This window comes from Peromyscus maniculatus, chromosome 17 (genome assembly GCF_049852395.1).
Source record: "Peromyscus maniculatus bairdii isolate BWxNUB_F1_BW_parent chromosome 17, HU_Pman_BW_mat_3.1, whole genome shotgun sequence".
NCBI classification, from domain to species: domain Eukaryota; kingdom Metazoa; phylum Chordata; class Mammalia; order Rodentia; family Cricetidae; genus Peromyscus; species Peromyscus maniculatus.
In genome coordinates, this window is record NC_134868.1 from 58,975,372 (window position 1) to 58,999,809 (window position 24,438).

Here is a 24,438-nt window from a genome sequence, read left to right on the forward strand (position 1 = left end):
AGGCCAAATTGCTCCTTTCTATTCAGTCATGACTGTCCCCAGCCCGTGGAATGACAACGCCCACATTCAGGGTGGGTCTTCTTGCAGTATTAGCTATCACACCCCGACAGTTGGCAGTGAGAACCGGGCGCCCTGACTCCCGCCCAGGGCCTCAGCCATCTCAATAGTTCTAATTGACTCTTACTGTGGCGCCCCCATCTGCCTTGGGTGGAGGCCACACCTGCCACACTCCTTCCAGACACTCTGGAGAAGGTGGAATTCGCCCCCTCCCACTGGCAGATCACAGGCGCACTCAAGGAAAAGCCGTTCATCAGACCACAGCAGGCCATCCTTCACAGGGCCACCTATTGACCACCTTCCGATGGGTGCCAAGTTAGGTACTCCCCCTCACCAGGGTCCCCAGAAAGACTGCTCCCTGGACCCTCAGCCCCACCCCTCCATCCTCCGTACACTGGTCCCCGGAGTACTATGGTAGGGGCAGTGGGTCTTCTGGGACCTAACGTGGGAAATCTCTTTTCTACATTCAACACATGACAGAGACCCTTCCCAGGGGATGGGGCCCCAGATGACGGTGTCCACTCGTTTGTGCAGGTCAGATCCATGATGATCCCAACTAAGAACTACACAGGGTGACATGGGCACAGGTGATACTCTAGCAGAGAGAGGTCACCCCAAAGGGTACTTGTGATCGGTGCCTCATGAATATGGGGCAGCCCCTAAAAAAATTACGTAGGAATACCCTAAGCCAAAGCTTGAGGCTCCAAGTATCACTTCTGTGGAAACAATACAGAAAAAGTTGGAAACTTCTTCCAACAAGCACTGTCCCGGGGAGGGTGCCACCCTACTGCCATACTTGTTCCTTCATCAAAGGAGACCTTAGCTTCCCACATCACAAGCCTCCAAATGCACGCTAACATTTAGGCAAGGCCTGCAGCTTCCACCAAAGTCCAACCTGTCACCTACATTCCTGGCAGAGTCACTGGATCTTGACACATCCTTGTTCATGCTCATCCTTGTGCCCATAGCAGTCTGGGATGACTGGGACCTTGCAATAGGCAAGGCCTGGAATATGTGTCCCTTTCTAAGAGACAAGACCAACCAGGTACCAGTGAGAACTGGAGGGCCAGCAGAAATCCCTCTGCTTCAGCCCCCACAGAAGCCTCTATGGAAGGGAGGCAGCCTCCACACCCACAGCCAAGAGACACCCGAGGGCCTCCAGGGATTTTTCATCCTGACTTTTCATCAAAGTGACCCTGCGGGAACTGTGTGCATCTCTTCAAAGCCCACAGCCCTAGCTCCACAGATGCTGCTCATTTCCAAAGGGTAGAGCCCAAGATGAAGGGCTTCCCAGCCAGCCACCCCGTAAAAGCATTCAATGGGTGCGCTGAGCCTCCCATCTGGGCCCCTGCCTGTTGAAGCCCGTGGAAGCTCTCACCACAGAGTGTGCGTCAGAGAAGGTTGGGTGCCTTTGGGTGGAATGGTTATAGATGGCTGGTGCATCAGTGGGAAGACTGTCTCCTCCCCTGAAGAGATCCTCTGATCCGTGGAAAGCTTCACTGGGTGTCACAGATTCCCTGAATCTGTAAAGGGGACCAGGCGGCCTATCTGTGCTAGTGCACTGTCCTTGTCCAGTGGTCTCCGTGTTAGTGACAGGAAGAGCTGTGGAGACCAAACTCCAGCTCCTGCCTGTACGCACAGGCATGCTCTTTCTCCTAAGATAATGCATGGCCAGGAACGGGGCAGCGGAGAGCAAGAAGCAATGTTCAAAATACCTTTATTTACTTTTTTTTTTTCTCAGAGGTGGTCACTCCGTCACACACACCAAAGGTGTCCACTGAGGCACATCGCTGACGTCCTCACAGCACCGCCTCCTTGGGCACTTTATTCTTCCGTTTCCTCGGCTTCCGAGAGTGTCACTGTGGCTGGATTACAGGGGGGATATCTGAGTGTTTCTCTGATGGGACATTCAGCACCCTTAGGAGATGTTTATCAAGGGCTTCGGGTAAACATACGGCAGGCATTTTCCCAGAAGCCAGTGGTGGGTGGCCTGTACTGCCCTTGTTCCCCACGACATCATGGGGACTGAAGCCTTAGGAGGTCTTCATAGCCCCCCCCCCCCCCCCCCGTCTCAACACAGAAAGCACCAAGGAAAAGATGAACCTCTGTCCTGCAGACAGTCTCAGGTACACAGACTAGCAGCGAGGCCCTCTGGTCCCACCCTCCCGGGGGGACTTCCATGAAGCCAAGTCCATGAGGCTGAATGTCAAGGCGAGACAGACCTTTCTGTTCCACACCCCCCTATCAAGATGCCCTGTTTTGGGACTTCCTTTTCTCTAATCCGGCCCAGGAAAAGCCACAAGAGGTCTGTCTGTGCGGCCTCCCGAGAGTCACCGATGAGCACGTGACTCTGCTTCCCATGAACCAGTGCAGTCAGCGAACTGCCTTCCGGCCACCGTCTCCCCACCAGCGGCAGCCACACTCACTGCGCGGCGGCCGCCAGGGAGGACCTGGATACACCTAGGACACGCACTGACTTGTGCCGACCATGGTGGGGAAGAGAAGAGGAACCCTGGCCCCCCAGAGTTGGGTACATTGGAATCCTGCCCGGCCTCAAGCAGCATTTGCCATTGTTGCTGAGGGCCATCAAAGACACGGGGCATATGCAAACAGAAGACCACAAGGGCAGAGACGGACAGTCCACGGGAGCCTACCATCTACTTGGCTTGTAGTTCTTTTAGTGCTATCGGTAGAGGTAGGCTTGAGCGACGACGGGTCTTGAGTAGTCGTTTGCTCAGGCGCCTCACTGATCTTGGCTGACGACTCGGCCTCCACAGAGATCTCCGTCTCTCTCTTAACCTCCTGTATAACCCTGGGGAAGAAGAAGCCTCGGTCACAGCCCAGCAGCTAGAGCCAGAATCTCCACCCACGCTGTACATGGGCTCTGTGATGATGAGGTCCCCACACTCTGCTCCACTGTCTCAGTTCAGACTCTCTAAGGCAAAGCCCGGGAAGAAAATGCACAATGTGCGGCCAGACAGGCTGTGATGGCCACCCGAGAGGCTGGAGCAGTTGCTAGGTGAGGTATGTAAATCCTCCCCACGGCTTTGTGCCAATCACAGGACAGAGCCTCGACAGCAGCGGGCACACCAGAGGTGGACGCTGACGTGAACACCAGCCCTGCCCTGCAGACAGAAACCAGCTGTGTGGTCAAAAGCGTCACAGTCTCCAGGACGATGACACACCCAAACACAGACATCCCACACAGTACACAGACGTATCGGCCCAGGATTTAGAGCATCGTGTGGGGCTTGTGGAGGTCAATAGCATCAACTTGACTGGATCTAGACTCACTGAGAAGACAGTGACAGGACCTATCTGATAGAACTTCCAGATTCGGCTCATCCGGGACGGTAGAAACCAACTTAACTGCCGCCAGCACCGACCCTCAAGCTGTAAGCCAAAACAAACCCTCCCTCCTTAGGGCTTAAGGACAATGGAGAGCCTCGTCAGTCCTTAGCCTGAGCCAGGGGACCTCCTGGGTGCTGTCTCTGAGTACTCCAGCAGCAGTTGGTCCCAGGACCTGTGGCTGCAGAAACCAACAAAGCCCGTGGTGAGCTCAGTACTGCTCAGTCCTGGGGTCTCAAACACCCACTGCAAGTCGGGGAGTCGCTGTTCTCACTAAGAGGAGCTGCACCCAGAGTGGAAGCAGGTGGGTGAGGGGAGCAGGGTGAGAGGGGGAACCAGTGCCCGCCCCAGACCACGCCTCCCACACGGAAGAAGGAAGAGTACCCACCTGAACACGATGGCGACGACGAAGAACCCCGCGATGAGCATGATCAGGACGGAGAACACGTGAACATAAACTGTGAGACAAGCCCCTGGCTTAGTATCCGGACCCGGGGTCGCCAGGAGGGTCCCACCCAGAGTGCACAATGGCCCCGTGTGGTCACCCCACCAGCCCGTTAGACCGCTGGCTCGGGATGCTGCAGATGAGAGGACGTGGCCCCTGGGCTCTTCAGCCTGGCGTGTCTCCTCAGGGGGCGTCAATGCCATGACGTCTCACAGGCAGGAAGAGCCAGCCCCTCTAGCTCCCGCACCACGCCCCCCCCTTCGTTCTCGGCACATGTGGGGCACAGAAGTCCCACTAGTGCTGATGCTTTATTGCATCCTTCTCCCTATTCCATTTTCCATCCACTCGAGGGAAAGAAACAGTCTTGCTGGCCACACCCAACGCAAGGGATAAAACTTGTCTCAAGCCTCTACCTCTGCCTCCCTCTAAATGACTTTTAGGTGTCCCCAACCAGCGAGAAAGGACTCCGCTAGATGTGATGCCCTTCAAAAACATACTTCTGCAGCAGGGATCTTAGGCGGGCGGATGTTTCTTGCTACACAGGTCTGGAGTCACACATAAAAATGAAGGCATCACCACGCCTGAGCCTCACTAAAGGCTCCGGGAGCCCGCAGCCCACTTCATTGTGGCTTCTAATGGTTTCTGGAGAGCTCTGGCCCCTCTGTGTTTCTCTGTCTCCATTCTTGTGAGGACATCGGATGTTGGATTAGGGGTCATCTTGCTCCAATGTGACAGCCTCTTGACTAACCACACCCACAAAGACTCCTGTCCTAGTCGGCATTAGCTATCAACTTGAAACAGCCTAGAATCACCTCAAGAATCTCAACTTAGTAATTGTCCTTATCAAGGTGGTCGGTCTGTGGGCATGTCTGGGAGAGAGTTTCTTGCTTAACGGCATAGGAGGATCCAGGCGACCATGGGTGGTTCTATTTCCTGGGCAAGTGGTCCTGGACTGTGTAAGGAAGCTAGCTGTGTGTAAGCCCAAATGAGCCAACAAAGCAGTATTCCCCCACGGTTCCAGCCTCTACATTCCTGCCTCGACTTCCCCCAAACGATGAATTGTGGTGTGGAAGCGGAAGTCAAATGAACCCTCTTCTTCTCTCAGTTGCTTCTGGAAAATATGTTTTATCATGTGACCTGAAAGGACACTAGACCGGAAAGTGGTGCCAGGATGTAAGTGGTATTGTTGCTGTGACGGATCTGACCATGCCGCTTTTTTATGCCTTCGGACTATTTTTTTTTTTTTTTGGAGGAATTTTCAAGGTTTTGGAACTTTAGGCAACAAGAACCAATGATTAGAGCTTGGGAAATAATGCTGAAATAATGCTGAGAGTAACATGGGCTGTGGAGACCTGGCTTGTGAGGAGGCCTGCCTTGTGAGGAGGCCTGCCTTGTGTGGAGGCCTGCCTTGTGAGGAGGCCTGCCTTGTGTGGAGGCCTGCCTTGTGTGGAGGCCTGCCTTGTGTGGAGGCCTGCCTTGTGAGGAGGCCTGCCTTGTGAGGAGGCCTGCCTTGTGAGGAGGCCTGCCCTGTGAGGAGGCCTGCCCTGTGTGGAGGCCTGCCTTGTGTGGAGGCCTGCCTTGTGAGGAGGCCTGCCCTGTGAGGAGGCCTGCCCTGTGAGGAGGCCTGCCCTGTGTGGAGGCCTGCCTTGTGAGGAGGCCTGCCTTGTGTGGAGGTCTGCCTTGTGTGGAGGCCTGCCTTGTGTGGAGGCCTGCCTTGTGTGGAGGCCTGCCTTGTGAGGAGGCCTGCCTTGTGTGGAGGCCTGCCTTGTGAGGAGGCCTGCCTTGTGAGGAGGCCTGCCTTGTGAGGAGGCCTGCCTTGTGTGGAGGCCTGCCTTGTGTGGAGGCCTGCCTTGTGTGGAGGCCTGCCTTGTGTGGAGGCCTGCCTTGTGTGGAGGCCTGCCTTGTGTGGAGGGAGGCCTGCCTTGTGTGGAGGGAGGCCTGCCTTGTGAGGAGGCCTGCCTTGTGTGGAGGGAGGCCTGCCTTGTGTGGAGGGAGGCCTGCCTTGTGTGGAGGCCTGCCTTGTGTGGAGGGAGGCCTGCCTTGTGTGGAGGCCTGCCTTGTGTGGAGGCCTGCCTTGTGTGGAGGCCTGCCTTGTGTGGAGGCCTGCCTTGTGTGGAGGGAGGCCTGCCTTGTGTGGAGGCCTGCCTTGTGTGGAGGCCTGCCTTGTGAGGAGGCCTGCCTTGTGTGGAGGGAGGCCTGCCTTGTGTGGAGGCCTGCCTTGTGAGGAGGCCTGCCTTGTGTGGAGGGAGGCCTGCCTTGTGTGGAGGCCTGCCTTGTGTGGAGGGAGGCCTGCCTTGTGTGGAGGCCTGCCTTGTGTGGAGGCCTGCCTTGTGTGGAGGGAGGCCTGCCTTGTGTGGAGGCCTGCCTTGTGAGGAGGCCTGCCTTGTGAGAAGGCCTGCCTTGTGAGGTCTCAAATATGCTGCAGGCACCATTTGTGTGACATTCATAACAGACAATCTGTGGTGACCAGTCAGGCTAACGATGGAAAATCAGCTGTGATTAACAAGAGGTCAGCATCATTGAGGTGGTGTTCTTTGGGACCATGGAAAGCATTTCCTCCCAATCGACACACAGAAATTAATACCTAAGAAGGCCAAGGCTGCATCTCAAGCTGGAAGCGGAACTGGACAACGTGCAAAACTCACCCACCTGGTACTGTTTTGAAGGCATGAAAGATGCAAGATTAAGAGAGTGATGGAAAATAGCTGAGGTCTGGTACCATGTGACAGGGCCAGAGTCCCTGACGAGAAACCAAGAGAGTCCACTGCGGAAGGTGCCTCAGTTGCAGTAGAGACCCCAGGATACTGGAGATGCCAGGACCATTTGATGTGCACCAAGAGCAGGTGCGACTGTGGCATGTGGTTGGCCTAAACACGAACAAGCCGTATGTTCTAAAGATGGCAGAGCTGGGGAGGTGTGGCTGCCCAAAGCGTTTGGTGCCAAAAGATCATGAGTAATGTTTTGGTAGATGCCAAACATTGAACTATAAAATCTTGATCTTGGTTCTGCTTAAGTCTGAGTGTTCCTATGCCACGGTTCTTTTGGGATAAGAAGTATTTAACTTGGTTTTTATTTTACAGGTGGCCATAGTTAAGAGACTTGAGACTTAAGAAATCTTGGATGCTTTTTAGATTTTTTTATAAGTGCTTGGCCTATATATATGCCAAGTGCCCACCGAGATCAGAAGAAGGTATTAGGTCCCCTAGAACTGGACTTGCAGATGGTCCTGAGCCACCTTATGGGTGCTGGGTACTGATCCTGGGTCCTCTGCAAGAGTAACAAGTGCTCTTAAGCAGTGAGCCAGCTCTCCAGCCCCAAAGCCTTGGTAAGCCTTGAAATGTTTAAAGACCATGGGACTTTTTAAGTTTGACTGTGTTTAATATTATAATATTAGCATAAGATCTTTGAGACATAAAATAAAAGTTATTAAAGTGATGTATATGTATCTTGATTGAGAAGAGAAGGGTTGCCCCAGTTAACTGTCAATCTGACAGACTGGAATCACCAAAAAAGTCTCAACTGAGTACTTATCATTATCAACTGGTCTATGAGCATGCCTGTGAGAGGTTTTCTTGATTGTTAATTGATACAGAGGGCCCCGCCCACTGTGGGTGGTACAATTCCCTAGGCAAGTAGTCCTGGGCTGTATAAAAAAGCTAGCTGAATATGAGCCTGAGTGATCCAGCAAGCAATATTCCTGCTTCTGGGTTCCTGTCTTGACTTCCCAGGGTGATGGATTGTGACCTGGAAGTAGAAGCCAGATAAATACTTTCTTCCCCCAAGTTGCTTTCGGTCAGTATGTTTTATCACAGCAACAGAAAGGAATCTAAAGCAGCTCTCTGGACACGACAGACCGCATTCACCAGCTCCCAAAACCAAGTTTTGAGCAGACATATAGTTCAATTCCCAACACAGCTAGAAAGCAAGTTGCCCCGTAGGCAATGAGCAGGATTTCAACAGGATCCATGAATCCCGGCCTGCTCTGAGGAAAGAGCCACCTGGATCCCACACACAAGGGAAGAAGGGCTGAAAGGCAAGAGAGGGTTGTCAGGCCACTCACGGTGTCACAGCACAGGTCTTCACACTCTCTCGCTGATGTGAGCCCTGTAAGCAATGGCCAACATGTCGCCTGGGAGGAGCTGGAAAGAGGGAATGGGCCCTGAAATCCCGTGGCTGTGGATGACAGGTTTGTGCCAACAGCAAAGTGCTTACTGAGGCTCCCTTCCCCTCCCAGTTGGCTTATTTCTTTAAGAGGGCTCTGGACCGAGAACTCACACACCAGGAGGAGGAAATTCTTTCCTTCAAATCCCCAGACTTACACAGCCACACTAGGATGTCCTGCTGTGTGGTCACTCGCTGATCTTCCCAGCCCAGAGAAGCAGTCCCACCGTGAGGATGGCTGACCTGTGACTAAAGGGGGTATGGCAGAGTGGAGACCAGCGCTGGCCCAAAATGACTCTGCGGTGTCTACCCTGTCTTCTGCAGTGCATTGCGAGGACACTCAAGCAGCCCTTGTGACTGGGAGAAGTGGATTCCCATGGCAGACACCAAAAGCTGGCTCTGCCAGTCTTACCAGAAGCAGAGACTCCTCCCGACCAACCAAGACTATGGCAACACAGTCACGGATGCTGCGTGGGCTGCATCACCCGATCCCCGTCCTAGTGAAGCGTGAGAACTACTCTTTGAACCACTCAGCTTTTGGGGGCAACTTGCTACAGCGTAATAGAATCACAGTACAAAGCATGTCATGGGGCTCCACAGGGGAGGTGCCCTCTTCATGATGCTGAGCCCACAGAACCAAATGGAAGGAAAGGTGTTTACGAGTGAGTTCAGGGCCTTAAGGTAAAACTCCACCAATTCCTGAATCCCAGAGTCTTTGAACGTGATAAATTCAGAACCATGTGTGAGCATGGCACACGTAATGTTTTCATGTTTTATTGTCAGCACCTTCCACGTGCGGGAACAGTCTCCTGTCCCCACTGTCAAGCGAACAAGAGTAAGAGACGGGACTCTGTGAGTCCCTCTGCACAGCGTCTGGCTGTGAGAAGCCGTGCATGCGGCTCCCCAGCCAGCAGGAGCAGAAGAAAGGGTGATCTTCCTGAGGGAACACCTCACTAACGTCTCCCCAGCACAATTAACAGAAGTTTTGAAGTCAGCTCAGCAAGTCCCATGAAGAAACGGGAGGTCAAATACTTAGAAGAAATGACATATTGAATAATGTGCCCTACATCAAGACTGGAGAGTGACGGCAAGTCTTCCTTCCTCACTCCCTGTTCTTCTTGAAAGATCTAATGCAAATTCCCCAAGTTTATATTCTTAATAATACAGATTCTGCCATAACACAGTGTGCACTTCAAACCAGCCTATTTCAGAAGCTGGTGAAAGGTTTTCATAACATGGAATTATATGCACAAAGAACTCATAATACCCTGTCACCGAATCCTACAACTTACACAGCACAAAGGTTCATTTGCTGCCTCGAATGAGAGAGATGTCAAAGGAACGAAAAATCATTTGAGGGCACAGTGAGAACCGAAATGCCGGGCTCACTGCCCAGAATCTTCCTACCGATGGCCCCACCCCTCAACTTGGAAGATGTCAGAAGCTGAGAAAAGGCAGCGCCCACACACTCGTCTACTAATATGGAAAAGATGGACGGAGGGTCCATATCCGCTACCACGAGATAATGTGGTGGCCCCTTGACCAACACAAGCTCCTGAGAGCCTGTGCTGTTTTCTGGGTTCCTGAAGGAGACCCACAACTAAGACACTCCAGAGACTATGGCTTGTCCTCACGTGAGTGACTGGTGACGGCTCTAGCGTAAGCAATGGGTGGCACACACAACCTTCACAAAAACGCCAGTATCTGCTGAGAAAATCTGCTGAGAAACTGTCCAGAGGACACAGCGGATTAAAAAGCAGCGATGGCCTGGGTGTATGTAGCAATTGAGGTAATGACTCCAGCTCTTGGCTGGGACTAGAAACTGAGGGTGCCCCACATGTTCATATGGAAACAACTGAAAGCGTGTCTTAAATGTCAACTGGATGCTCATTTCTCCGGCTTTTGAGGAGCTCTGAATGTAGAATTTTCCAGACACGCTCATTTGCAGAAGTGCTCTTAGGCACTTTCCTGTTGCTAGGAAAACCCTGACCAAAGCAACTTAAGTAGGAAATGATTTATTTCAGCTCACAGCTCAAGGGCAGAGTCCGTCACGGTGCCAAGTCAAGAAGGCAGAGGCCAGCCATGCTGCATCCACATCCAGGAAGCAGAAAGTCATGAATGCTTGTGCTCAGCTCACCTCTACCTCTTTACACAGTCCAGGATCCAACCCCAGGGAACAGTGCCATCCACAGTGGGCAGGTCTTCCCATCGTCACTAACACAATCAAGATGGTCCCCATAGACATACCCCCATGCCATCTTCCGGGTGATTCCGAGTTCATCTAGTTGACAGTTGAGACCCACCATCCCAATTCCACTTGTTAACTTGATGCCCAGACACATCACTTAAATCATAGCCTTCCACTTCTTCTCCCCAAAGTCTCAGGTTCATCTCAGAATGCAAAATAAAATCCAACATCAAAAGACCCCACAGTCTAACAACTGCGACAGTTTGAAGTCTAAAGTCCACATCTTATTTGAGACTCAAGGCATTCTCTTCACTGTGAGCTCCTATAAAATAAAATCCAAGTTACATATTCCCAGCATACAACAGCATAGAATAAATACGTCCACTCCAAAATGGAAGGATCTGGGTACCAAGAGATGACTAGGCCCAACCAAGATGAAATTCCAGCAGGGCAAACACCAAATCCTCCAACTCTGTGTGCAACATCTGGGCCTCACAATGAAACTGTTGGGTGCTAAGGAACACAGCCTTACCCTCCGGCTATGCCACCCGAACGCCATAGCCTGTCTCTCAGGGTGGCTCTACTGCATGCCTGCAGCGTTCCTCGGCCTGTGTCCCACAATCCTGCATCTCCAATATCCTAGAGTGTCCACCCTAACTTAGGCTTTGCCTTCACAGTCTCGCACAATGGCCTCGCAGGAACTCCTTGCATGGATTCCAACCCTGCCACACGGTGCCTGGCCTCATCTGCTCTCTGAAACCAAGGAGCAAAATTCCATGACCCCCTCTATCTTTTATTTTCTATGCCTGCAAAACCAATACCACATGGATGATGCTGCCAAGTTCTTCGGACAGCTCAAGCTGTAACACAGCCAGCTTGTACCATAGCTGCCCTGGCTTGCATGTGCTGACTCTGGGGAAGCACTGCCCCGGACTGTTGCCTTGGAGGAACAACAACCCCATCTTACACTTGCTTCCTCCGGATGAATTTGGATCCTCACACTACGGTGGCTCGGGTGGGTGGGGTTTTAACTCTTCCCTGACCCGGTGCGGCACAGGTTTCTCTTCAGTGGTGCTAATCTATTTAACAGGTAGGGCTGCTTTCTCAGCACGGAACCCAGTGCCCTCCTATCTTGAGATTTCCTCGACAGACAAATTAGTCCACTTCCTTAGATGCAACTTTTCTCAGGTTCTTGGAATACAACAAAAAGAAACCAGATTCTTGCCCAAAATATTAACCAAGAGACCCATCTCAGTTTCTGATTGAATTTTTACTCCTATCTGAAATATCACCAGTCAGGTTTTCCGCTGCCTACATTTCTTTCAGGATTCTGGTCTTTCAGTCTCCCATCAGAGCAACCCATTAGTATCTGCTTATGATATCTGAAGGATTTTTCTAGCCCGTAATTCCAAATTCTTCCATATTCTTCCCACAAACCAGTCCAAAGGCTTAACCCGGTCAGGCCCATCACAGCAACAGCCCCACTCCTGGTCCCAGTTTCTGCCCTGGTTCTTGTCTGTTGCTGAGATAAATCAACTTAAAGATGAGATGGGCCGTGTGGGCCTCGGTTCTAGTGTACAGTCCATCAGAGCAGGGAGGTCAATGGACAGGAGCTGGTCACATTAGACCCACAGTCGGAAGGGAGAGGATGTTGACTGCTTATGCTCAGCTCACAGGCTCCTTTTCCGACAGTCTGGGGTTCCAGCCCAGGGAACACTGACACTCACAGCAGGCAGATCTCCCATCTCAATTGACCCACTCAAGATAGTCCCCCAGCCGGGCGGCGGTGGCACACGCCTTTAATCCCAGCACTCGGGAGGCAGAGGCAGGCGGATCTCTGTGAGTTCGAGGCCAGCCTGGTCTCCAAAGCGAGTTCCAGGAAAGGCGCAAAGCTACACAGAGAAACCCTGTCTTGAAAAACCAAAACCAAAAAAAAAAAAGATAGTGCCCCAGAGGCATGCCCAGAGCCCATCTCCCAGGTGACTCTAGATCTCTTCAAGTTGACAACTGAGATTAAGCATCGTAAGTGCCTAAGAGACTGGCATCCTCTGAGAAGTGCGCCTCCATGACAGACATGAAGAGCTGTGTTCTACAAATGTTTCTCCACCTGCTGTGATATGAGCACGGAGTCGCCAATTCCACAAACAACAGGAATGAATGGCAGGTATGAGCAGGAGCAGATTATGGGGACAGTATCACCAGGCTCCAGGCCAACCCCAGGAGAACTGCTGTGTGCTGTTACGTGCCCCGAAAAGGGGGCCAGAATGCAGCACATGGCAGGCAAGCTAACCCTGGAAATCCTGGGACTCAAAATGATCTGTGAAGTCAGGCCTGGTCAATAGTTCCATTTGAAACAGGAAGCCTGATGACTCCTCTTAGGAGAGACCACAGTGTTATTCAGGGTGACTATTGCTGTGATGAAACACTGTGACCAAAAGCAACTTGGGGGGGAAAGGGTTTATTTCACCCACACTTTCATATAACAGTTTATTATCGAAAGCAATGAGGGCAGGAACTCAAACAGGGCAGGAACCCGGAGGCAGGAGCTGATGCAGAGGCCATGGTGGGGGTGGGGATGGGGTGGGGGGGAGGTGTTGCTGCTTACTGGCTTGCTCCCCATGGCTTACTCAGTCTGCTTTCTTACAGAACCCAAGACGACCAGCCCAGGGATGGCTCCACCCACAATGATCTGGGCCCTCGTCCATCAGCACTAAATAAGAAAATGCCCTACGGGATTGCCGACATCTCAATCTTACACAGGCAATTTCTCGATTTCCGTTTCCTCCTCTGAGATGACTCTAGCATGTGTCAAGTTGACATAGAACTAGCCAGGAGTACTATAAAGCTGAGGAAAGGCCGTCTCGAAGCATATGGTAGCAGGGCTGGAGAGACAACTGCACTTTCTGACAGAAGCCCACAACCCGTCAAGATTCAGGGACCAGGGGACCACAGGATGTACCTACAGCACAGCTCCTCCCCCAAGGCTTAGAGAGCGGAGCAGGAAAGGGGACAGCCAGAGGAGCAGGAATGCTGCTGTGACACCCACCGTGTCTCCTAGAGATGACAAAGCCACACAGGGGAAATCTCACCCACATGGCTGCCTAACCATGCTAGGCATGCACTAGACATGCTAACGCAGAAGGGAAAATCTCATGGGGCTCCAACCCTAGACAAAGAGCTACAGTAGCTAAGGAATGGGAAGCTGACAGCTAGAGAAATAGTCCTTCCCAGGGAAGAACCCCCAAACTGATTGCCTAATACAAACTGGTCATCCCTGAAGTCATATTCATCTAAGTGACACTATATGGACTGAGCTGTTGTATTTACATGTTTAGGAATGTGCGTGTGTATGTATATGTAATAATAAAAAGAGATCATGAATTTGAGAAAGAGCAAGTGGGTACAGGAGAGGGGTTGAGAGGAGAAAAGGGAAGGGGGAAATACTATGATTATATTTTAATCTCAAAAATAGAAAGATTCTTTTAAAAATGAGTGCATAGTACTCTTAGAGAAAACCTGTTTGGTTCCCAGCACCCAGTTCAGGTAGCTCACAACCACCTGTTAACAGTTCCAGGGAACCAACACCCTTTCCTGGCCTCCACGGGCACCCACATGTACATGCGCACACACAGAGACAAATATACACACAGAGAGATTACACACACACACACACACACACACACACACACACACACACGCACGCACACACGCACGCACGCACGCACGCGCACGTACATCAGAGGGGGGGGAGGAAATCATACTGGTAAAGAACCACACGTTCTGTGATTCTACTTGTATGACGTATCCAGAACAGGTAACCCACAGACAAATCAGCGAGGCCAGGAGGGAGCCTTAGGAAATAGATGTTAACATGTGAGGTGAGATGGTCTCAGATTAGATAGTGTTAGAAGCTGTTCAACTTTGTGAACATTCTAAAGCCCATAAAGTTGCATTTTTTTTAAAGTGGTGGCTTCTAGATGGGGCATTAGCCTAACACACAAGGATCCATTGCCAGCATGGAAAAAAATGCATTTTATAGAATGACCAATTTGTCTCAATAGAAATAATAACAAGACATCAGCTCTGGTTGTTTCTTCTAGATGACAGAAAGGGGTCCTGGTGTGCGAGGGTCAGTCCTCCCCTGGAGTGAGGAAAGTCCTCCTGAGCCTTCCTAAGTCAAGACATAGGAGGGTGCTTCCAGCAGAAAGTCCTTGCTGCTGATGGTGGTGTCCTTTGCGGCCTCTTTGGGAAAGGTGAGTTCTATTATCATCTGCCTAAACGCTCAGTCTCCATGGCACTGGTGGAAGGCAGTGCGGCCCTGCCTGCCCTTCTCCAGCTCTTTCCTGAGGAGCTGGTGTGGGGCAGCGTGCCCGGCAGGTCCCATGGGTCACTGTTCCCTGACTTCCCAGGTCTTGTACCAGGGAAGGGGACACAGTCCTGTCTCAAGGGACTCAGTCTACCTGTAGTAGGAGAAGAAAGAACAGGAGGGGGACCTGAGAGTGTGTAGCACTGTGCACAGGGAGCAGGCAGGTGGCCAGCATGTCAAGGTTCCTGCTGCATGGCCAGTGTGGTCTTCCGGCCTCAGAGAGTCCACCCCTCTTTTCTGATAGAAATGAAGAATGGATGCATACCACACAGCTCCCATGATTACCCTTCTGAAAGCTATCAACAGAGGAAGGAAATTCATAAGCCTCCCAATGGAATTTAATGACGGTTTGGAGACATTACTTCAGAACATTCTCCAAGTTCAGAAGGATACAGTCCTGACATGTGAGAATCTATCCAAGGGCGGAATGGACTCAGCTTTTCTCTATTGCCACCTGGATTCTCTAGGATTCCACTGCTCCTTCCTGCTCCCACTTCAGGAGGGAGACACAGTGAGAAAGAAGCCTGCCCTACCGCTCAATGGACAGCCCAAGACTAATCTCAGGACCGTAGTGTGTTCCAGTGTGGTGTTAATGTGGCTTCTGGAGAAACCCAGCCACAGAGCACTTCTCAGATGTCCCCACAGTCTTTGGCCAGACAGCACAGCCTTGCCTGATCAGACTCTCAGCTGGCTGCGGCCAACGTCACCCTTGGTCCCACAGCTGTCTTGGTAGGGACAGTCTCACATCCAGCATTTGCAAGGCCACCCTCTTCCAGGAAAGGGAGTATGAGAAGCCCCCTCACACACAACACAGAGCAGAGCTCCATGGGGTTGTGAGCGGTCAGCAGTCAGTGAATTTCCACCCCGCTGTTTGGTGGCAGATGGGACATGAACACCATGGACAATGACCAGGACCCGGTCAGGTGCGCGGTGGTCTCTGTACTCACTGGGAACAGCTTTCTTGTAGCAGACGCCCCTGTAGAAACAGCATCCGAGGTCTTTGCACTGGTCCCTGGTGATGTTGTAGTCACAGATCTCATAGAGAGGGATGTCGCACACTGCAAGGCACAGACACAGCCCTGACTTGGCAGGAAACGAGGCCGGGTTGGGGGGTGTGGGTGAGGTGGGGCGGGAGTCTGACGGATTGAATGAAGATTTTGTTACTGCCATCGTTCATCATGCAAATCTCAATTCGAAACTAGGATGTGAATGAAATTTCTGAACAAAATAATATAAAGTTAATTAACCATGCATAATGGGGGGTGGGGACGGAACTCCGATGATTAAGCTGATAAGACATCTCAGCAGAGCCAGGCCAGGCACCAGCTAACACAAGACCCCTGGGGTGGCCAGGTTGCCATGTGCCATATGCAAACGGAGCCACAGCATGAGGACTGCTACTGGATTTGGAGGCTGAATCTAAAGGAACACACGTTGGGGGCTGGAGAGGTCCCTCAGAGGTTAAAGGTGTGTACCACCCTCATCGGGACCCAAGTGAGGTTCCCGACACTCAGGTAGGCCAGCTCATAACCACCTCTAAGTCCAGTTCCAGAGGATCTGACACCTCTGGCCTCTGTGGACACTCACCTCACATAGCCACACACAAATACAGACACATAAGTAAAACTAAAATAAACCTTAAAGAAAACAACAAAAGACCAAAAGCTGAACATGAATTCCGGCCCTTCTCCCCTCTGAAAGGGAAAACAGTACCCTGTACTGTAAAGGACCTTAAAGGAGAGGCTAGTCTGTCACAAACTGATTTTGACTTAGGCAATGTGGTGCCTCCGTGGCCGAGGCAGCTAACTGGACCCGATGGTAAACAAGCCACATGGAGAACTCCGTACAGACCGAGGGCAGAGGGGCCAACCCCACCCCACCCCTGCATCAGGGAAGACAAGGCCAGGAGGACCCTGGGGCTCACGAGACAGCGAGTCTAGCTGACCCGGTGAGACCCAGGCACAGGTTGTCTCACAGTGTCTGTGCACACACGTGTCCACGTGGGCATACGTGAACGCAAACAAAACGCCATCACCTTGGTGTCTCCTTAGGGAGAAGTTACAGACACAGGTGCCAGGGTCTACTTCCTGTATGGGGCTCAGAGGGCCCAGAGCGGAGCCGCAGGGCCTAGCTGAACCCTCGGGGGACTGGGGACATGGAAGGTCATCGTGTCCTGTGTGTGGACACTGTGTCGCTGGGTTCAGTCACTCTGGAAGTGACAGCCTAGGTCAGTTGGGTCCACTAGACTCGCCACAGGAACATAGATGGCGCAGACACAGTGCTTTGCCATTTACAGAAACAATTCCGTTGCCGTGGAAACACTGAAAGCAGCAGCGTTAATTGAATATGCAGATCAACTCCCAGGCAATAGGAGGTTAGGCTTAGCGGGTAGACAAAGGCTGGCCCTGAGCGAGGATGCACATCCTGCAGCCTTGCCTCTGCGGGGCTCAATGCCCCCGCCTTTCCCCACATGACTGGGAGCGCTGGAGGCAGCCTCTGCCTGGCCTGTCTCAGGGAAGCTGACCTCCACTCTCCCTATTTTGGACAACCATGCACAAAGCCTACAGAACCTTGTTGGACAGTACAGGACCCTGCCACCACGTGTACAGAGAGCCTGGAGTACAGGGGTAACCACAAGGTTTACGACGTCAGGGGATGGCTGAGAAGGTGCCTGTCACCGAGGATAGAGTATCTGTGTGCCTGGGGAAGGAAGGGGAGGGACTCACACCCAGCAGGGCAGCAGGAAGGTACACAGAGCCCCCAGAGGTGAGGGCGTGATGATCAATTTCTGGTCTGCTCTAAGTCACTTGATAGTGTATAAAACTGTTTTCTCAGACTACCTTGCCCAGAGAGATTCCATTTTACAGGGGACTTCTGACTCCATTTTGAGACTGGAAGATGGCGATGTCCCTGGGCAGAAACATGAACACCACCATCTGTCTGGCACCACCCGAGCGGCCCAGCCTGACTGCTAAAGGACTTAGTCCTTAGAATGGAGAGTGCCACTCCAAAAACCCGCCGGGGTGAATTTGAGGCTGTGGGGGCACGTGGACAGATTAAAATCTTATCATGAAAGCCAGGCCCAAGAACTTATGGGACACACCAGACCCAGGAAAGGTGTGCCTTCCTCCCCTGCACCCCATAATGAAGTGGACACTCCACCCGACAATGATGGTGGCCCCACTGACCTGTCAACTGACGTCAGTGTGAGTCGAGGACTGACGGACAGAGAAACAGACTCGGGTCACATTTCCATCAGCCACTGCAGAAGCTTCTGGAAACTATGCTGCAGCCTCTTTAACCCCTGATGCCCATTAGGTAACCCACATGTATACAATATGGACAGATACAGTGACGTATTTACTGAGAGATGTGTGGTATGAAGAGTATCATAAACCCGTGTGCGCCTTAGCCGGTGGCTCAGGGAAGCTGGTATCTGGTAACGGCTGCCATTGCAGCCACCACATACCTTGTATACAGATGTACTGTCAATCAATTAATCTGACACCGTGGAAAGATCCCAACATGTGTCTGTTTCGGACCTGACACATGTTACTCACGGCAGGGTGGTAAAGAGCTGGCTGACCTGTGCACACTTGGCCTAGGAGCCATCTGGCGACCCTGGATCCCTCTCGGGATGCTTTCTGGGAGGCCGGGCAGTGGTGAGGGTCTGAAAGAATGCTAACAAGGCCAGCTGAACTAGCTGGGGACTAGCCCTGCCAGGGGTCCTACCATAGCCTCTCTGCCTTCCCCAGTGTTGAGATCAGGCCCTGTCCTGCTCTGGGTTATTATTCCATTATGGAAAGCACTGGTTCTTCACACTTTGCCTTGCCCTGAGAGACTCCATGTTGAGGACTCTGCACCTGGATGTACAGATGACCAGCACCATCTGTGGGACAGACTGACTTATCCCTGAGAGTGGAAAGGGTACCGTCCTATAAATTTTTCAAAATAAACAAGATGAGACCAGGTGTGTCCAGGGCTACCGGTATGTCCAGACTATGGAAGAAGTCAGGATGAAAGCGGCACATGGGTGCATCAAAATCATACCAGGAAATCCACGCATGACCAAGAACCTACTGGGCACACCAAAGGAAAGGGTGCAACTCCCTCTCCTGGACCACTCGAGACGACCTCACACTGCGGTGACAACAGAACCCCGGTGTGTGCGTCTGGACCAGCAGGGAACCCCCAACGGTCCCAGGGGCTTCAGCTCCGCAGGGCCCGCTGATGTCGCCACCTCGTGAATTGTCAGTTCGCTGCTCCGTCTTCACTGCGCCAGCCTCCATCATACCTTGGTCCTGCAGCTCAACTCTGAGCCTGCAGCTGGACTGTGCAGCAGCAGTAGACACATTCCAACCCCCAAGACTCTCTGCATCTCTGTCAGCATCCCCAATTCTGCGCTCATCCCTCTTTGAAACTCCCTGAAATCTCCTGAGGCCCTTTTAGCCGTCTGTTGCCATTCTGTGATAGACATAAGCAGAAATATTTACTCTGTTATGTGTGATCTGAAAAATGATACCAGTAATTATGACTGTTAAGAAATACAAGAACCACGGCCAGGCAGTGGTGGCACACACCTTTAATCCCAGCACTCGGGAGACAGGGCCAGGCGGATCTCTGTGAGTTCGAGGCCAGCCTGGGCTACAGAGCGAGATCCAGGACAGGCACCAAAACTACACAGAGAAACCCTGTCTCAAAACAAAACAAAAAAAAAAAAAAGAAGAAGAAAAACAAGAACCTGTGTTCAACTGGCCAGGAAAGTGATAGTGTTGGTCAAAATCTACCAACAAAACTGTTGAACTTTGTGAATTATTATTTTAAAAATCCTGATATTGTGGAAACACAGCCTAACTTTGTCACTTTATAGTTTCTCAACAAGCCTTTGAGGCAGTCCTAACCACCACCTGAAAGTGGTAATAGGAATCAGCACTGTCCTATTCATTTATCATGGTCCAAGCTAGAATACCAGCACGCAGGCAAAGCATAGGCCCACAGCGTGGAAATACCAGGAAAGCAAGACACCAAGTGGAGATCATTTCCTGCCCGCAGGATGCAGCTCAACAGTTTATAGATATACCTGCCTGTACCCCTAAGACAGCCTCCTCCCCAGGACACAGCTTCCCTGTATCCTGAGATCACCTCTCACCTGACCCCACACACCTGGAGTGGGGTGTCCCAGCCCTGAGCCTATGTATTCAGGACCAACATCCAACAGCTACCAGGAACCCCTTGAAGAAGTGGGTGGGCATCAGTGCCCACCCCATTCAGATAGCTCCCCCAGGCTCATGACTATAAGCAGAGACCAAAAGAGGAGCTGCTCATGAGGATCTGAAGGACAGGTCCTTTGTTCTAGCTACTGTTTTACCACTGGGTGACTCGGGGGGAGGGGGGTGGGGGACGGGACTCAGTCCTGTGGCCCTGGTCTGCCTACATCACCTTATCTTGCTTGTTCTGAATCAGAAGTCACAAATAGTCTTCTTAGGAGCCTTTAGCCTGGCCCCCCGTATGACAGAGTACCTCCCCGACCCCATCCTGGCTGAGCCTCCCCTTACTCCAGGCCTACAAGGTTAGCTTGTAGAAGTTGGCTTCCCTTCAGAGAACCCCACAGAAAAACTCCCTGCCTTCCAAGGGAGGCAAACAAAAGATGAACACATTTCTTCTCTGCTTCCCTCCATGTCACTTAGCATAATGGCAATGCATGCTCACAATGGCAATGCATGCTCATAATGGCAATGCATGTTCAATTGAGGAAAAAAGTTTTGAACAGAGGCATGGGCAGGGGGGGTGACAGTTCCTTCTCACCTGTCCCCAGTGGTCATCTGATGTTCTTCCTGGGAAGCATGCAATTCTAGAAGCTTCTCTTTCTGATTTAAAGTAAATGAAATGATACCATGGATACTCAGTGTGCCTCAAGAAAATCACATTTTCGCACAGCTTCCATACCCACGGGTCAAGAGTCTAATGCCGGCTTACAGACCTAGTAGGGGGGCAAGGTGTGCTTGCTTCCTTGTTGAAAAATAGGTTTGATTACATAAAAAGCCACTTCTGAGACAAGAATTTTAAAGTAACTGAAGAGTAGAACTGACAGAAAACCCTATAATCCCGTTGTTCCTTAAACTGATGTGAGAGATTCCAAGTGAGCTGCTCCGTAATGAAACTGAAGACCTAGAGACTTGGAGGTGACTCCTTGGGTCATTTAGAATTCCCTGCGTCCCTTGAACCAGACAAGCTAGGTCAAATCCTCCATAAAAACAGCCCCGATAGCCTCTTCCACGTTACCTGCAAACTTCTTCAGGATGTGTGGTGGGGACGTCTTGATCTCTGGGGAGTATCTCACAGAATCAGATGAAAGGGTCGCAGGAATCAACCATGCCTGGAAGACAGGACACCTCAGCACATGGGGGTCCCAAAGCATCCACACCTGGAAGACGGGATACCCCAGAACAGAGGGCCCCAGAGCATCCACACCTGGAAGACGGGATACCCCAGAACAGAGGGCCCCAGAGCGTCCACACCTGGAAGACAGGATACCCCATAACAGAGGGCCCCAGAGTGTCCACACCTGGAAGATGGGATACCCCAGAACAGAGGGCCCCAGAGCGTCCACACCTGGAAGACGAGACACGTCAGCACAGGGGACCCAGAGCGTCCACACCTGAAAGACAGGACACCTCAGCACAAGGGGTACAGGACATGAACATCTGGAAGACAGGACACCGCAACACAGGGTGGCTCTGTAGCCATCTGGGCATGTTGTATGGTACCAGAGAATGAACAGGTCAAGCTTTGAGGGCTCTTCCTGGCCCCAAAAAGCAGGTGTGGCCACCAACCTGTCCATCATTTCCAGAGCTGAGTCCTCTGCACTGCCCCTCTGGTACCTTCAAAGTAGAAACAACGATTTTGGTTGAACCAGGAACTGGCTACCTCTCTCTGTCTATTGCTCACAGCCAGGCTGGGGGAGGGGTGGACAGAAGAAAGCCAGTACCCTGCCTGTTGTGACATCATCTAGAAGCTTGAGATCAGGAAGTGTCACAGCACTTCATTCTATGGAATGGATGTGTAGAGAGAGGGTCACGCACACGAACAGGCTGGGGAAGGATGCGGGGTACAAGGTGCTGCTAGTTCCTCCTTCCTGCAGGCTACCCATGCAGCATCCTGACCTCGGCTATGGCATCCTGACCTCGGCTGTGGCACCAGACGCCTAAATCTTGCCGTGTGATTCTCTGTGGGAACATCTGTTTGCGTAGACGCTGTGAGGGTGCAATGTAGACAAAACCAAGATCCCATCTGTCTGTGGAAGGGGAGGGAACGAGGCGCTGTGAGTCTACCCCTGCACCCCCAGAGCGGGTCCCTTCTGCTTGACACCAGCCAAATGTGTCCTCAGAAGGAACTACAGCAGTGGATGGCCTTCCTTCTGCCTCTCTGCTGGAAAGTGCCGGATGCTTCAGTATTTTCCAGGTGTTGTGTGAATTCCAACAGTGTGTCCGGGCTAGATGCTGGACACAGTCCCCCCTCGGAGTGCAGTGTTCTCCAAGGACCTGCTCTGTAGCCCGTGACAGGAGGCTAACACAGGGATCTATCTGCCTGCAGACGCCATGCTCTCTTATCGCTTGCTAACGTAGATGCAGTATTTAATTAACTTGGTTTTATTTGTAAACAAATGTGGTTGGCATTTAATAACCGAGAGGATGCGTAGCTCTTTCAAATATGGGCAACTTTACAAAATTAAAAGCCGCTGGTGGCACAATATGAGGGAAATTAATTATCCTGGGAGCTACTGCTCCCTGGGGTGAGGTTGGTGATCAGCTGTCACTTAAGAAGCAAGTGCAGCCAGGTGCCACGGAACCGGCTGGCTGTCTTGAGTGTGGAGGGTGGGGGAAGCAGGGGTTGCCTGTCAGGGTTCCCCTTCTTTCAGTTTCTCAAATTCACCAAGAGCAGAGAACCCTGCTACAGGCAGAGCTGCGGCTACAGGAGCATCTGGGCTCCGTAGAGTGGGGACCCAACTCCAAGACAGCCAAGGCCCATGCCCCTGCCTGGTGTGCTCAGCGGGGAGGTGTATGCATGTTCCCAGCAGCCCACTGGCCCATGGGGCACCTTTGAGTCATGACACAGACTAGGTTTGTGTGGTCCCCCGATGTCTGCCCCTTCGTTGGGTGGTACTCTACACCAGTATGAGCCAGTCTTCCTGATGTGCTCATCTTCATAGGTTCTAACCCATCCTTGGTCATTTCCATTCCCTCAACATCTGCAGAACGTTTTCTTTGAGGTGTAGAACAGAAACAATGACAAACAAAAATGCAGGGCTCTGGAGGCATGGCCCGACACCAATGAGGCAGGTGGAAGAGGTGCCACCTTTGGGGTGTTGAGTCTCTAAGCCTTTACTACAGGCGTCTGCTTCGAATGCTGACGCCTTGAATAGCCTTTGGTTTTCAGGTTTTTCATCTTTCACTTTACTTCTCTTTAATTTTTTGTTATTAATAAAAATTGAATATTTTGTTCCTGACCTATGGGAAAGTGATTTCTAGACAAAGGTTGCATCTTGCAATATGACTTCTAACATAGATACTTGTGCATTTTTTTTACACAAGCAGTATATCACTGACAGTGGTGGGTGTTTTTGGTGTTTTCTATGGTCTGTGGATACTCTGTACCTTCACATGCCAAGCAGGTCCTGTGATGGTGGATGAATGTGGCTTTATTTCTCACCAGAGAAGCTCGCCTTTCCATTGTCACTAATGTGGTGACAGTAGGTCCAAATCCCCAGAAGTCACACTCTCTCTCTCTCTCTCTCTCTCTCTCTCTCTCTCTCTCTCTCTCTCTCTCTCACACACACACACACACACACACACACACACACACACACACACGTTACTGAATCTGCAAAGCCAAGGGGCTGGTTAGAGCTATGCAGAGTTAGAATGTTACAGATCTACATCCAAACAGTCCAGGGCTGTGACAGCCCTTCGATGCTCCATTTCTGGATGTTAAGCCTAACATCCTCGTGACCAGCAGGTAAAACCTTCTAGCAATGTATCAATATACCGCTGGCATCCGCACACCCAAAGAGCTGAGGACACCACTCGGCAGTATCTGAGACCTATCATGAAGACCTCTGCTTCACTACACTCTGTTGCCCTCTACACCATGTTTCCATGAGTGTATCACGAAGAGCACTGAACCGTGATTGTCTTTTGATGTATGTATGACTGTGGAAGTTCGTGTAATTGCTCCTGGCCGCTCTTGTTTCTTGAGGTGGGGGCTGTGCTTTGCGTTGACAGGTTTTGTTAAAGCTCTCATTTGCTCCATCTCTGAGACACCAAAGAATAGGGATTTCCACCAGTGGCATTCTCAAAACCCAATCCAACTGAGTAAGGCTTTGCCTTCTGTAAATCTCATGCCTGACTTTTTTACCTCGAAGCCAGAGTTGGATTTTGAAATGAATACGGCTGGGTCAGCACACACGGACCCAATGCTTCCTTTAGCATTTTCTGGATCTTGTTATTCATGCACTGCGCTGTTACTGTCAAGGTCGAGCTGGTGTGGGAACATAAATGTGCCAAGTGCTGGCTCCTTTCTGTCCTCTGGATTTGTCTTGAACGTCACACTTGCCCTCGCTCGTACCCAGGAGGGGCACATGTGGAGAGATTTGTGGAGAAGAGTCTGTGTCTTGCTATCACCCCATCACTGGACCTCCGGGCTTCAGAGATGCTGTGGCTGGGCCAGACAGTGGCTCTCCTGTCTGATCCACTCACCATCCATGACCTGACGGAGGCCGAGTCCAGGGAAGGACGGACCCTGCAGACCACGGGCACACTAAATGACCCTCACTGAGCTTCCGGTCTGGTTCCCTGATGCACAGCCTGCTCCTGG

At 51.6% G+C, this 24,438-nt stretch overlaps 1 protein-coding gene across 7 annotated transcripts; it reads right to left on the bottom strand.

Moving 5' to 3' along the window:
- Positions 1–1,757: 1,757 nt before the first annotated feature.
- Positions 1,758–21,536, bottom strand: Tex29 (testis expressed 29). 7 transcript variants are annotated; one of them, XM_042262751.2, is made up of 7 exons: positions 21,399–21,536; positions 21,178–21,223; positions 20,848–20,941; positions 15,513–15,623; positions 3,794–3,863; positions 2,712–2,869; positions 1,758–1,922 (listed from the first exon to the last, which is right to left on the bottom strand). In XM_042262751.2, the coding sequence occupies exons 1-7, from the start codon at positions 21,407–21,409 to the stop codon at positions 1,882–1,884; spliced, it is 531 nt and encodes a 176-aa protein (XP_042118685.1). In that variant the 5' UTR covers positions 21,410–21,536; the 3' UTR covers positions 1,758–1,881. The 7 variants fall into 7 exon arrangements, with proteins under 7 accessions (XP_042118685.1, XP_042118682.1, XP_042118684.1 ...); XM_042262748.2 differs by having other exon boundaries at positions 21,037–21,223; XM_042262750.2 differs by lacking the exon at positions 21,178–21,223 and adding an exon at positions 21,224–21,269.
- Positions 21,537–24,438: the final 2,902 nt, after the last annotated feature.

What these genes read in the sequence shown, in the direction of transcription:
- Tex29 (XM_076553740.1), bottom strand. An exon ending in CATCCTGAAGAAGTTTGCAG is followed by an intron (nt 15,624 to 20,847) that starts GTAACGTGGAAG and finishes TGTGCCTTGCAG; the next exon opens with TGTGCGACATCCCTCTCTAT. An exon ending in CTACAAGAAAGCTGTTCCCA is followed by an intron (nt 3,864 to 15,512) that starts GTGAGTACAGAG and finishes CTTGTCTCACAG; the next exon opens with TTTATGTTCACGTGTTCTCC.